This window comes from Tupaia chinensis, unplaced genomic scaffold, assembly GCF_000334495.1.
Source record: "Tupaia chinensis unplaced genomic scaffold, TupChi_1.0 Scaffold000424_1, whole genome shotgun sequence".
In the NCBI taxonomy this organism is placed as follows: domain Eukaryota; kingdom Metazoa; phylum Chordata; class Mammalia; order Scandentia; family Tupaiidae; genus Tupaia; species Tupaia belangeri.
Window position 1 is genome coordinate 683,029 of NW_006159929.1, and position 15,383 is coordinate 698,411.

A 15,383-nucleotide genomic window follows, 5' to 3' on the forward strand; every position below is an offset into this window, starting at 1 on the left:
CTTCCTGCACGTACTTCTGTTTGTCCCTGGACTCCCTGGACTTGGGCCGGTTCTGTCGGTTTGCTGTGGATGGGATGGAGTGAACAGAGGAACTCTTCTTGCTGGAGGACTGCGACGAGTGGGAAGAATGGGACAGGCTGGCCCGGGACTGGCCGGCGTTGTGGTCAAACTGCATTAAGCAGAAGATCAGGTCCGTCGGCACAAGCTCAAATTCGTAGGGGGGGTTGGTGATGACATACCTAGACAAGGAAAGCAAAGATGTCACAGCCTGAGAGTACTAGGTGCAGAATTCAACTCTCTCAATCAAAAGGCACGGCCTGGGAGCCAGGTCTATCAGAGGATCTGTATGGGGCACTTCGAGTTGATCTAAGGCCTTAAACATTCTCTATGTTAAAACAACCTTCATCTGTTTAACTCAGCAGAGGAGGCCAGCCATGAGCACACACAGAGAAGTTGAAATATAGCAGGAAATGGGGAAATCCAACTGTCCTTCCAATGGTCTATGTGCCATTTCTCCACAAAGCTGAGTTCACTTTCCATCCTAAGGAGGTCAACTACAGGAGGTTTCATAGACTATACTGCACATTTATTCTAAAATTTCTGACAATTTGAGACAAACATCATGGGAATTTTTGTTTACTATGGCCTACTGTCTACTTAGGATTCCCTTACACTTTACCTTGTAGAAATCATTTCATGGGAGTTTATAGGGGAATATAACCACCACCACCTCCCACCCCCGCCTATTCATCAGTCTTGCTTTACTATTCTCAATCAGATCAGACTTCCTCTGGGCAATGTCAATCTGAAATAATCACTTGGTTACATCTACAGCAGAATTCCACGTGTGGTCCTCGGACCAGACAGATCAGGATCACCTGAGAACATCTTAAAAATGCAAATTCTGGGCCAGCAGGTGGCATAATGGTTAAGGTGCTGGATTCCCACATGGCCAAGCACAGTTCAAGTCCCGGACCCAGCAGCTTGAAAATCATACCAGATAAATTAATTAATTAAAAAGAAGATTTAAAAACATATTCATAATATGTTTTAAAGATGCAAATTCTTATGACCACTGTTCTACTCTCTACTTGTATGCGATCGCCTTTTTTAGATTCCACTTGTGAGTGACAGACTGTGTGGTCATTTTGTGTTTTCAACATAATATCCTCTAAATTCATTCATGTTGTCTTAAATGACAGGGCTTCATTCTTTTCTTTAATGGCTGAATGGCATTCCACTGTACACATTTACTAGAGTCTGGGAAGGGGATAGGTGAGGGTAGGATGGGTAGATATTGGTCACTGTACAACATTACAGTTAGACAGGAGAAATAGGGTGGCCTTGTAGCAAAGATGTCATAGCTTGACGGTACTGGCTAAAGAATTCAACTAATGGTGAAGAGAGAGAGCCCACATGGCTTACTGTGGTTCAAATCCTGGCCCCAGCAGCTTAAAAAACATGCCAGATATGTGTGTGTGTGTGTGTGTGTGTGTGTGTGCCCAAAATTCTAACAAGATGGAGAAATGGTAAAGAGACTGAGGCGTGACCACATCCCGGTAGAGGGTGTGTTCTCCCTTCTTCTCTCTGCCTCTCCTTCTGGCAAGTACATGTGCTCTCTGGCAAAATAGAAAAAGACAGGAGGAATAAATTCCGGCATTATGTTACATAGTAGAGTGACTATAATTAACAATAATGTATATTTCAAAATAACTAGAAGAAAGATTTGGAATGTTCTCACCACTAAGAAATGACAAATGTATGACATGACTAGATATGCTAATTGCCATGATTCTGTCATTTCATGATATATATTAGGTCATCAGAAAAGCCATGATGCACTTTTTGCATAGAAAAATACGGAAAAAAATAGGTCATGATTTTTCCAATGACCCAATATATATATAAAGGGAAATATGATATTGTGCCCTATAAACATGTACAATTATTATGTATCAATTAAATAATTTTAGGGACGAGAAGTTGGCGTAATGGCTATGTCGCTGAACTCCCACGTAGTGAACTGTGGTTCAAGTCCTGGATCTGGTGACTCAAACTCACGCTGGGCATGTGTGCGTGCATGCCCAAGATCCCAAGAGGAGAATGGAGGAGAAGGGATTGCGGCGTGGCCATCCCCCCTGAGGGTGATTTCTCACTTTCTGTCTCTCTGTCTGTCTCTGTCTTTCTGGTGAGCGCAAGTGTCCTATAGCAAAAAACTCTAAAAAAATTTTTTTTAAATGCAAATTCTGGAGCAACCCCAACCTAGACCTACTGTGTCTGAAAGAAGGGCCCAGCAGTTTGTGTTTCACAAGCTCATACTTGCTAAACTTTGAGAACTCACTGGTCCATCATAATTTTTCTTGATTCTGGTTCTATGCTAAACTTTCTGGGCATTATGTGAGGGGCAATTCAAAAGGTTTGTGGAAAAGTTGAGTTAAAAGTATAAGTTTATTCTAGTGCAAAATTTGAAAACTCCATCCATAATATTTTCATAGTATGCATTTTCTATGAACTTTTTAAAGATTACTCATTAGGTATAAAATTATATACACTTAAATATTTCCTTTCAGGCCAGTTAAATCAGAGTAATCAGAGCATCTGGGATGGGGTGCCAGGTAGGTTCTTTTTTTAAGGTTTTTTAAGGTGCATGTGTTCGCCAGAAAGAGACACAGAGAGAAGGAAAGTGAGAAATAACCCCGTAAGGAGGATGGCCACACTGCAATCCCTTCTCTTCCATTCTCCTCTTGGGATTCCGGGTATGCATGCACACACGCCCAGCATGATTTTCACACTGCCAGATCAGCGACCCAAACTGCAGTTGTCTATGTGGGAGTCCAACATCTTAATCACCGCAACATCTGCTGCCCCTCCCCCCCAGGTGGTTTTAATATGCAAGTAGGGCTGAGAAACACTCATCTCTGTAGTGTTTTATTCCTGGGATATATTATGCAAATTTGCTGATTTGGGTAATTCTAGGATGAGCTTTTAATTTTTGCCAGCAATAAATTTATTTTAATGCACATTAGAAAAAAAAAATGTAAGTCATGTGCCTAAACTGTGACTTTTCTGCTTAGGATGATAATATGTAATTTCCAAAAAAATAAATATGTAAAAGTAAAAAATTAGTCAATTAAAGAATCTATAAAATAAAAATACGGGATTCTAGGATATGACAAAGGAATAATTTATCTTACACATTAGCAATGTGAGACATCTCTGAATTAGGTACTACCAGAGGTTTTCTCAGGAACCGGAGTTTGGGACAGCTGCTTCCATTCAGACTTTTATAACTGAGCGACAGAATTCTTCTACAAAACTTATATTCTTCCCACAGTGCCTTTACATCTGCTATTAGTAATTAAAGAAAAAATGTTTCTCATAAAAATCTAAATTCATTATTGAATTTAATGCAGACAGAGTGATTAGCATGTTGGTGGCATGTGTACAGACCTGTGCCTTCATAGCAAGGGACAGGAGACGGCATTTTGTGTCTGTGTTCGATGGGAGAGTGAAGTGCAAACAGATACTCACCTCTTTGTGCACTGACTGGGGGTGCTAAGGTGGGCATCTCTCAGTCGGTAAATTCCAAAACAAAGCATATTATACGTTTTCAGAGCTTTGCAGAACAGGTCACCATAACAACCACCATCCTGGGAGATAACAAAAGAGCAGAAAGAAACATCCTTTTGATTTGCTTGAAAGTCTAGGTCCAGAGGAAAAAGGATCTTTCCTAAAGTCTTGTTTGGGTGTCTCCTGTGTTGAAGGGTCTGTGCCAAGGGACTATGGCTGGAGAGGTCAATGTGGTCAATAGTCTGCACCTAATACGAGTGATGGTGTTTTCCTCTGGCATCTCTCCATTTCCCACCTGTAGCAATAGAGCTCTCAGGAGAGTATACTTCACCCTCACATTAACCGAAGGTGTAAATCTTGAAAGTCTCTGATGTACATTCATCTGAAGAAAAGAAGTCAGTTCTGCAAAATGGTGATTATGCTCAGCCCCAGTTTAGCTGTAACCACTGTGATCCTACCATGTTGTCAAAATGGTCCAAGTGATAATGAAAACCACTGTGAGGGTCCTATGGCAATAGACTCTTCCAGGTAAGGACTGTGTGAAAAGCACAATTTACAGACCTCAGAGATGGCAAGGGTGGAATAGAATGCATTTCCCCAGGAGCTGGGGGTTGGCAGGATGAATAACTGGGATTCACAGTTCTAATCAGTTCACACCCAACATGCCAGGGTCTAGGGCCTGATGTAGAAAGAGAAAGCAAAGGCATTCACTTGGCAATGCTAGCTTAGCCCAGCCAAAGGTTTGTTTGGAAATAAAACAACCCTACTTGTCCTTCTAATTATTGGAATTTCCATATAGGCGTAATATTTAGAGTCTTTATCCTGTTAAAATGTATCAATATAAATAATAGGTAAAAAGACCCACTAGTGGAGGAAGTTCCCTTTCCAAGAAAGCTAGTTGAAAATAGGTCCCAGTGCATAATCCAGCTAAATGCATCAGTGTTTCAGGAAAAATGGAAAATGGCCCTTTCCTTGCCACCTTTTTTATAATTTGAACTTTCTAGATAACATTATTATTGTTTGTAAGACAAGTTTGTTTGTTTTTGTTTTTTGATGGAGGGCATATGCACTCACTGGAGAGAGAGAGACAGAGAGAGACAAAGAGAGAGAGAGAGAGAGAGAGAGAGAACGTGAGAAAGTACCCTTCATGGGGCATGTTCACACTGCAATACCTTCTCTTTCATTCTCCTCTCAGAATTTTGAACCCTCATGCACATGAACCTAGCATGTTCTTCAAGATACTGGGTCCAGAATTCAACTGCACAGTTGGCCATATAGAATCCAGCTGCCTTAATCACCATGACACCAGCTGGCCCAGATTTTGATTTTTGGTTTTGAGATAGGGTCTTGCTATGTTGCCCAGGCTGGCCTTGAACTCATGATGCTTCTGCTTCAGTTTCTGGAGTAGCTGGGACTACCACTGTGCAACATGTTCATGGGTTTCTATGACTATGGCTTTATCCCTTGAATACATCCATGAGGTTGGGATGGGAATAAGGGTCAAGACTACATCAAAAGTGACAAGACCAGCTTTTGCGCAGTGGCAGTATCGTAGCCAATGAGGTTTATCCGAGGCGCGATTATTGCTAATTGAAAAGTGACAAGACCTAGGGTTTTAGTTTTTGGTTTTTTGTTTTTTGTTTGTTTGTTTGTTTTAAGAGGTTTTTGCTATAGGGCACATGCACTCGCCAGACAGACAGAGAGAGAAAGAGAGACAGAAAGCGAGAAATCACCTCCCAGGGGGGATGGCCATGCCACAATCCCTTCTTCTCCATTCTCCTCTTGGGATCTTAGGCACACACGCACACGTGCCCGGCGTGAGTTTTAAGCCACCAGGTCCGGGACACAAACCACGGTCGACTACATGGGCGTCCAGCGACATAGCCATCATGCTAACTGCTGGTCCCCAAGGCCTAAGTTTTTAATTAGAGGCATTACAGGATCCACGTAAGATGCTGTTTGGCCAGTGGCTCTGGATACACATATCTCCCTTGGTGCCTAAGAACCACCAGTGCCTGGGTCCTGCTCAGATACAATAGCCTGGAACCCTAGGGTCTGGAGCTGAGTGTTGTTATGTGCTATTGCTACAGAGTTGAGATTGAATACCCCTGACCTATGTAAGACTTTGTGGAAAGGTTTCCTGAATTTGGCCACATGCTGGCATTACCTGTCCCCTCCATCTCATGGCAGAAGACACTGAGAACACAAAGGAATGAGCAAGCAAGCAGGCTCTGAAGCAGGTGCCCTGATGGGAACTCCTGAGAGGCCCAGTCTTCAGTCTCTCAGGCCTCAGTTGCCTTAGAGCGTGTGCTTTTAAAGGGTTGCCAAAGGAATTAAAGTGAATTACTATGCACAAAGTACAGTGGCTATAAACATAAACCGCAACTATCACCTCTCACAGTTCTTTATGGTGGGAGTGAGAAAGGTGGATGCCTAGTTTATTAATGTCAGAGCCAAGTTCATTCAGATCAAGTTTATCCCAAGCAGTGGGCTCGGGACCTCTGTGCTGTGAACTCACCCCTAAGTCTGCAAAGGGCCCATCCAGCAGTGCTAGCTGGGCCACCCGGCAGCGGTCCCTGTTGGCCAGTGTCTGGGGGGTGCTGTAGCCCCCTCGCAGTGCGTTCTCCTCAGCAATCAGAGCCTCAAGCTCTGGCGTGGCTCCTCCGGTCACCAAGGTCCGAATCAGGGTGAGGATATTGTCATTGAAGTATGTCTGGGGAGAGAGAGAAGGAGTAAAAGTCCTTTAAGCAAATACCCTAAAGACATCCAAATTATAACCTTCCTCGGTATCTCCTGTTTAAAGTTCTGACCTGTCTCTTCAAATAATTTTATGTGGGAAATGAAGACGGCAGCCTCCAATTAATCCATGCTTTCCTCTCCTGCTTGGCTCTCTGTGTGTGAGCTCTATGTGTACTTTTCCATAACATGCATTTTCCATAAACTTTCTTTAAAAAAAGAAATCACTAGAGGGTGCACACTCTAGCTGGACAGAGAAAGGGGATTGTCAGAATTCCTGCATAGGGGAAATGATCACATTGCAATTCATTCTCCTCCATTTCTCCTTTCAGGGTTTGGGCACATATGCCACCCAGTGTGTTTTCCAAGTCTCCAGGTCCTGGATTTGAACCATGCTGTTAGCCACATAGAAACCAGTTGCCTGAATCACAAGGCCACCACTAACTGGCCTATGAAGAACTTTTCGAGGACCCTTGCAGGATAGGCAAAACTATCGCAACACTTCAAAGTTTCAGAAGTATTCTAAGTAATCTGATGGAAATCAAACTGAGTACTTCAAAATTAAAAAATATTTTAAAATGACAAATAAAAGTGTCATGTGTTGAGACTATAGCTATTCAAATTTAGAACCTTAAATAATGTTACTCTTAAATATAAAAGAATTACAATAATAAAGCACTATAAGAATTATCTTTTATATTTTTATTCCCTTTAAGAAAAGCAAAAGAATGAAAAAAATAAAGTAGTACCTAATAAAATAATGAAATAAGAAGAGGATATTTAGCAACTTGGTAAATCTAAGAAATAATTTCTTTGGGCCAGTTAGGTGGTATGGAGATTAAGGTGGCTGGATCTCATATGGCTGAGTGTACAGTTCACGTCCCCGACCTTATGGCTTGGAAAACATGCCAGGTTTATGTGTATGCCCAGAATCCTGGCAAGAGAATGGAGAAGGGATTGCAGGGTGTCCATTCCCGCTGAGAGGATGATTTCTCACTTTAACCCTCTCTCTCTTTCTTTCTCTCTCTATAACATGCACATGTGCCCTATAGCAAAAACATTTAAAAAAATTTTAAAGATTTCCTAACTAAACATTGTAGACGATAATACAAATAAGAAAATCAATCAAGTGTTTACAAGAATCAAGCCTAGTAGTTATGAGACCTTAATACAAGCACAAGAGTTGGAAAATCTGTCCCTTGGCCCAAATCTGTGTGTGTGTGTGTGTGTGTGTGTGTGTGTGTATGTGTGTGTGTGTGTGTGTGTGTCTGTGTGTGTTTCAATAAAGTTTTATTAAGACCAAAACAGGCCCATTTTTTAAAATGCATTACCTACAGCTATGCTGGAGCTACAACAGTAGAGCTGAGTAGTTGTAATTGAGACTGCATGGTTCTCAAAAGCCTACAATATTTACCATCAGGATCTTTACAAAAGAAATTTGCTGATCTATTCCAATATGATAAGAAAAGCATAACACACCATAGGAAAGGGGAAACTGGTTATCTAGAAAAAACTTTTCAGCAATATGGTAATGACTAAATAATGATTCACTTACATGACTTCCATTGTACAGACATTAATATTATGCTTTCAGAGAATATTTAATGGCATAGTAACAATTATATAATATTAAAACGTTAAGAAAAGAGCAGGATCTTAAAAAAAATCATGATTCAAAGTTCCTGTTAAAAATGGATACCTAAGCTGGTAGAAGTACTTATGTAAAAATAACTGTAAGTAGTGTTATAAAATTTTTACTTAGTAATTAACCCTTAGTGATAGAATTTTGGTTGACTTTTATTTTTTCCTATAATCTTAGTTGTTTTATATGATATATATATACACACACACATATATATAGGTATGTATACATATATATATATATATATTTAATTTCTCAAAAAAAGTATGTTACAATACAGATTTATGGAAAAAATGTAGCCACAAACAGCCTCAAAAAATATAGATAAACATGGGACCAGCAGATGGTGCAGTGGGTAAGGTGCTGAACTTCCACATGATCAATTGTGGTTCAAGTCCTGGACCTGGTGTACTGCTTTCTTACTTCCCCCAACCTTGTGCTGGTCAAATTAAAACATAATAACAACATAGTAATAATGAATTAAATGACTCTTAAAAATAGAGCTGAACATTTAACTTAGGATATTTGATAGTGCTCCTGTTCAACAAGCATTCTTATAAATATAAAAACTATAGAAGAATTCACAAAAGAAATATGCCTTCACATGATTATATACAAATTTAAAATTGACATACTTTAAAACAATTAAAGTAAAAGTTCTTTTAGGGGAAAAAACTAGCACCCACCAGAGTGCGTGAGAAGGCATTTATACATTAGTGATTAAAATGTGTACTAGTACAATCGTCTCTTGGAGATAACCTGGCAATATGTATCAAAATGGTCATTTTGGTAGTAAGTTTACTTCAAGGCAGTAGGTTGTTACTTGTTTAACTATTTACATACAATAATGTTTATCACAAGGTTAATCCTTATTATAACAAAAAATGTTTAAAGTTAAGTGCCCAACAATAAAGTGATAGTTAGACTCTGATACAGTCATAAAATAAAATCTCACAAAGTCCTTTGAAGACTTTGAAAGTCCACACCTAAGAATATGACATAGAGGCTGGCAGGAGGCATGGTGGTTAAGGAGCTAGACACCCACATGACTGACTGCAGTTTGAGTCCTGGACCTGGAGGCTTTCTCTTTCTTTCTCTCTCTCTCTCTGAGTCTCTCCCTGGTTGAAATGAATAATAATAATAATAATAATAAATTAAATAAATAATTCTATGTCATCATGAAATACTCTGAATAAAATGTTAACTAAAAAGGAAAACAGTAACCAAGATAGAAAACTGGATGATTTCATATTGATCTACCCATTGGAAGGATTTATACCAAAATATTAGCTGTCTTTATCTTTGGTGTTGGGAATACAGGCCATTTAAATTTTGTCCTTTGTATGTTTCTGTACTTTCAAAATGTCCATGAGGAGTATGTATGACTTTTCTATTGAAAACACAGCCAATACTTTTAAATAAAGGACACTGCAAGTTCTCCATTGCAATAATCTAGAAGATCAACCTAGCAGGTTATTTATTGTTTTGTTAGATCCTTAGGATTTGACCTTAACAAATTTCCACATCTGTGTTGAAATCAGTTACACTGAAATATCATAATTTTTTTTAGAAGTTTTCACTATAGGGCGCGTGCGCTCGCCAGACAGAGAGAGACATAGAGACAGAAAGCGAGAAATCACCCCCCAGGGGGGATGGCCATGCCGCAATCCCTTCTCCTCCATTCTCCTCTTGGGATCTTGGGCACGCACGCACACGCACCCGGCGTGAATTTTAAGCCACCGGGTCTGGGACATGAACCACGGTCGACTACGTGGGAGTCCAGCGACATAGCCATTACACTAACTGCTGGTTCCCAAAACATCATAATTGTTTTTGATCAATCAGTCACTGACATTTATTGAGCACCTACTAATCCCTAGGTCTTGGTTTGGCCTGAAGTCGTGTGCAATTTGAAGAGAGCATCACTTTCAGAACTGCCCATCAACAGGTACAGTTTCAAAGTCAGTCAAAGGGTTTCACTGATGCCTGAACAATCCTGGGTCTTCTCATATCTTTGAGCCCTCTGGGCTGGCACTACGTCCCAGGTGGCTCTCTTTCAATTTCCCCATGCAGGCATCAAAAAGCAATGCTGTGGGCAGCTGAATCTGCAATGACAGACACTAGTGATATATTTCTGTCAGGAGAACACTCTTGATGCTCAAATACTCAGATGCAAAGAAGTACTTTGAACATTGCATATGGGTGTGCTCTGAGCATGTGCAAGATTTCATTGTGACCTGAATAATTTGGTAGAAGACAAGGCCCTCCCTGAAAAGGGTGTTGAGTTGGTCACATTGGAAGGCACAGATTTCTTTATGTGGTGAACGCAGTAAAGAGGGGTGCTTCACAGGGGATTCACAGTCTGCCATTAGGCACCACTCATGGCTTTCTGCATAGGAGACACTATTTTAGAACCATGGGGCAAACTCGGCGCTAGGACTTCAAATGTCAATTATCAGGGAATATTTCTGTGGAAGATACACTAGATAGAACAAACCTATCTACAAGTCACCTGACCCAGAAGCATAAGTCATTTCAGGGTTAACAGAAATGCTGGAGTTGAAGAATTATAAAATTCTGAAGACAGGTTTGTAATACAAAGCTTGATCTTTTGCCTCCTAAGCTTTTGTACTTCTCCAAACCTTAGCATGCCCACGTTCATGATTCCTTGAAGTTCGTGAAACGTTCTACGGAATTCATACATAGACCTTCCAACCCTGGCAGGGTTAGTCTCTGGGGAAGTTTTGGCCAGAGGTCTTCCTGATGGCCGTTCCTGTGTCACACAAGGGTTGGGGAGCCAAAGAGCAGAGTTACACTCCCCGCCATCAGGAGATCCATGAAGCCTAAGGAATAAGGATTGTCTTACATGTCTGAGGTCAGGGTTCCACACTGGCTAGGGAAGCCTTCCCTCTGAGTAGGCTAACAAGGCCCCCTGATTCCGGGTAGAGACTTCGGGATCCAGTTAGCATGGGTTTTGATCCCTGCTTTGCCATGTAATCACTGTAACAATGGGGAAGTTGATTAACTTTTCTATGCCTTGGATTCCTCATCCATAGAACAAGGATTAAAAAAAAAAAGCAGCAATTTCTACATTACTGTTAAAGAGAATTTATGCAGCTTCTGATACACAACTAAACGGTAGCTTATACAAAGAATGATCAACTAGCAATGCAACAATTTAGAAAGTCCCCTCTCCCCATGCCTGGGCATTCTCATCACTACCATCAGTATGCTAGTTCATATCACATATGTGGCCCCATTGGCCTCTAATGTGTGATCATTCTTGGGTCCTATAAGGAAACACTGAGGAAACCATGAAATGTGGGCAAAGAATCAAGGAACTGATTCCTGGAAATCTGAGCCCGCAGCGCCATCTAGCCAGCTCAGCCCACGCCCCTCCGCGCCTGCATCTCCAACGCCCGAGCATCTTCCTCTTTTTATTTTTTTAAAGTATAATTACCGGAGCTTATGTTTCACAGTTAATGCTGTCAAGCCTTTTAAACTAATTGGTCTTTTATAGAAAATTTAACTGAAAATTAACACATCTTTTAATAACATTGCCTTAACTTTAATGGCACTCTGCCTTTCGTTTATAATTGCTCTAAAATTGTCATTTTCCATGTCATAGCTGCCATTTTTTATATTTGCTAGTTTTCATGGTGTAGGTTTTTATTTTTAGTATTTTTCTTTCATGCAGGATGAAAACTACTTGATTTTTTTTTCCTTATCCTGGGTCCGCCTGGTCTGATGTGACAGCTGTTGTATGTTCTGGGTCCAGTAGAACATGTACTGTTTGCCACTCTGACACTGCTGCTAGCCCACCTCCATGAGGACCTCATGGACTGTCTGTCTCTCTGTGAGCAGTAGAAATGGAAGCTTTTGACTGGGGTGTAAGGAACAGAGCGTGGAGCATAATCTGTTAATGTAACTGAAACCACACGGCACCGGATTAGCTTGGACTATAGAACTTGGTCTTCTCTATAACACACTCCAGGAGTTTGGCCCTTAATGAAAGTAGACTTAAGATAGTCAATGACGTGGACCCATTTTCCAGATGGTCACACTCTCCAGTTTTATTAACATCAGTTTTATTCTGGCAAACAGAAGCCAGCTCTGTGATATTAGAGGTGAAAACACAGAAGTATTTTTTCAGGCTGGCGCCATAACATAGTGACTAAGGAAGCCAAATCCCACATCTAACTCTGGTTCGAACTGTGGTCACAGTGACTTGAAAAGCAGGCCAGGTATGTTGTGTACGTGGCCAAAGTCCTAATGGGAAGGGGAAATGGAGAAGGCACTGTGGCATGACTACACCCCACTGGGAGGTAGTTCCTGCCCCTCAATGTCAGCACGATGCCCTCTGATCGCAAAAAAAGAAACATTTCTCTTTGCTATCCCTAACTTGTCTACCTACTTAGCTTCCAAATGTTACCTCTTTAAAATAAGTATATCTAAGACAGAATGTGTGAGTACACACGTGTGTACAAACATATATGTATATGAAGAGTCTATAGAGTTTGTAGAAAATGAGTATTATGAAAAAAGATGACTGGATTTCAAATTTTTTTACACAAAATAAACTCATACTTCAATTCCATTTTCTGTGATTGTTTTAAAGTCCCAATGTATATAAGAAGTCAATTCGTAGTTATATGTGATCTTAAGAAACATTTGTGTGATATGTAAAAAGTTTCATGTACCTTCACCCTAACCTGTTACCCTGTGAGTCCTAAGGGTTGTTAACATCTTTCCCATTTAGTACTCGATGCTTGGACCAAACTGAGACAGTGGGAAAGGCATGTGAGGGCTGCTTGTGGAGCCAGGACCCGTCCTAATTCACACCCCAGTGCCACATGCCGTGTTCCTACTTGAAGTCATTGCCTTTCTTATGAATATACTAATGCATCAAACATACAACCCACTGCCCTGGGTGCTGTGGTGCAGGGACAATCCACCTGGCATAATATGCTCACACTGAAGCACCTCTCTGGCTCCACAGGGAGTCTGCAGCAGAGGACTCTCCATAGGATGGCTTTCTCTGTTGGCCTCTAACACAACTCAGATGTACTGGGTGCTAGCAAAGAGGGCCTCTGCTCTTCTTTGCCCTTTCTTCCCATATGCTTTTTCTTTTTCTTTCCTGCTTAGGTAGACACTGCAAACCTGAAACTGCATGAAACCTAAAGAGAAGAAAATAATGACAACATTTTTTCTCTCTAGAGAAAAAGATAAGGACGACACCACCAACTTGTGTGGACTGGAACTCATTAGCTCTAGGAGTAGGATTCCCTAGAAGGGAATGCCTTCTCACTGCCCCATCAACGCTGACAATGGAGTGTGGTATCTCTCTAGGAAATGGTAAAGGCATAAAGAGAATGGCCTGCATGTGCACAGCCTCTAACTCAGAGGATGAGTGAATGGTTGGAAGGCCAAGGATGGCTCAGTGAAACACACCAGGCCAGGAAGGGACATGGAAGAAACAGGCTTGGTAGAATATAATAGGGAGTACTGTGGACTGTGGCTAGGGAAGCAGCTGCTCAGTGCCACCTAATTGTTGCTCTGTGGGAATCTGTCTTCTGCTCTAACCAAAATAAGTTGGAAATCCATATTTTGTATAAAATTTTATAATTTGAAAATATGGCAACAAATACAACTTAAAATAAAAACATAAAGAAATGCAGACGTTATCTATGGGATGGATGTAGTCTTCAATGTGCCATTTTGAGCCTTTTATAATAGATCATCCATTAGATACAAGATGTCAAGTCAGGTACTCATGCCAATACATTCTGTTCAGTCGTTCTCTCCCTTCCTTCCCTCCCTCCCTCCCTCCCTCCCTCCCTTCCTTCCTTCCTTCCTTTCTTTCTTTTTTATTTCTGTCTGGAGATGACTGTACTAGGATAGAGTGTTAAACAGAAAAATAATTTGGAATTACTCTTTAGGAATCACCTATGTATTGTGTTTACCCTCCTAGCCAGCACACCTGGAAACCAGTGACATGTGGGGATGCTGCTGGTGGTATCCAAAAGAAACAGTATTCTCTAACCAAGTCCTGAGGCTCTCATTCCCAGACTACTTAAAACCTGAACTGGATGCAATCTTTTTTAAAAAAATTAATCAATTAATTTTTCGAGAGGTTTTTGCTATAGGGTGCATGCACTTGCCAGAAAGACAGAGAGAGACAGAAAGAAAGTGAGAAATCACACCCCAGGAGGGATGGCCATGCCGCAATCCCTTCTCCTCCATTCTCCTCTCGGGATCTTGGGCACACACGCACATGTGCCCGGCATGATTTTCAGCCACAGAGTCTGGGACTCAAATCACGGAAGACTACATGGGAGTCCAGCAACATAGCCATTATGCTAACTGCTGGTCCCATGGATGCAGTCTTTTGTACTTAGAATAGTCAACATGCCAAGGACCTGGCCTCACTGACCGCTTCTGACATATCCCTCTCATATCTACTGCATTCCAACCATGAAGGTCAGCAACTGCTTCAGCAGACAAACCATGACCAGCTCATCATCACTCTTTAGCTCCAGCCTCTGCTCCTTCCCCTGCCTGGGAAAGTCATCCAGCCCTTTCCACTAAGGTGCTCTCTCCTTCTGGATGTTCAGTGTCAGCTTCAATGTTACCTCCGAAGACAGTTTGATTCTGACCACTGTGGCTAAACCAGATCTCCACATCCATTCAAACTATCTCATAGTCTATAAATCAGTTATCTTTATTTGACATTATTCATTTATTTACTTATATTGTTAATTGTTCATGTCTCTGAGCACATTAGACTGAAAGTTTAAACAATATGAGTGCGGGGTGTTTATCTTTTCTCTTTACTGCTAAATCCCCAGCATAAGGAATAAAGCCTGGCATTGAGTAAGTACCCAGTGAATTTTTAAATTAAGAACAATCACAACAATAAATACATATACAGCTTAGTCACAGTCATGGGGTAAGTACTGCACTAATCCTACACAACCAATTTATTCATCTCGGTAACTCTAGGAGGTAGGTACTATATTATCCCATTTTAAAGATGAGAAAACTGAAACACAGACAAGTTAAAGCTATAAAGCCAGCAAATGGCAGTGCCAGATCTGAATCTGGGTAATCTAGCCTTTATGTTCACATCTCATCTTCTCTTCTCAGGGTCCAGGTGGAACTTAAATTAGGGTTGGGGTCTGGAGGATACTGTGCCTGAGTGAAAAATAAACTTGAATACTCATATGCTAGCATCAGCCCTAAGAACAGAGAGGTTTCTTTTCATCTCTTGTATGTGTATGTGCACGTATGCACGCTCAAGCTGGCATCACTGATCTTCTAAGAGCCACATACCCATCAGCATAATTATTCCCTCTCATCATATGTTCCTGCTGTTGATTTGCAGGAGAAAGCCACAAGGCCATATCTGTAACATCCCTATCTGTTCCAGGAATGC

At 41.0% G+C, this 15,383-nt stretch overlaps 1 protein-coding gene and 1 pseudogene across 6 annotated transcripts in view; one reads left to right on the forward strand and one right to left on the reverse strand.

Annotated features, from left to right (window-relative positions):
- KCNMA1 (potassium calcium-activated channel subfamily M alpha 1) overlaps positions 1–15,383 on the reverse strand; it is an 818,234-nt gene that overhangs the window by 12,267 nt on the left and 790,584 nt on the right. For all 6 annotated transcript variants that reach the window (XM_027774363.1, XM_027774362.1, XM_006154895.3 and 3 more), the window contains 3 exons: positions 6,089–6,283; positions 3,532–3,650; positions 15–239 (listed from right to left, as the gene is read on the reverse strand). In XM_027774363.1, coding sequence (XP_027630164.1) covers positions 15–239; positions 3,532–3,650; positions 6,089–6,283 — 539 coding nt within the window. The remainder of the gene's footprint in view (positions 1–14; positions 240–3,531; positions 3,651–6,088; positions 6,284–15,383) is intronic.
- Positions 5,100–5,211, forward strand: LOC114008981 (uncharacterized; annotated as a pseudogene).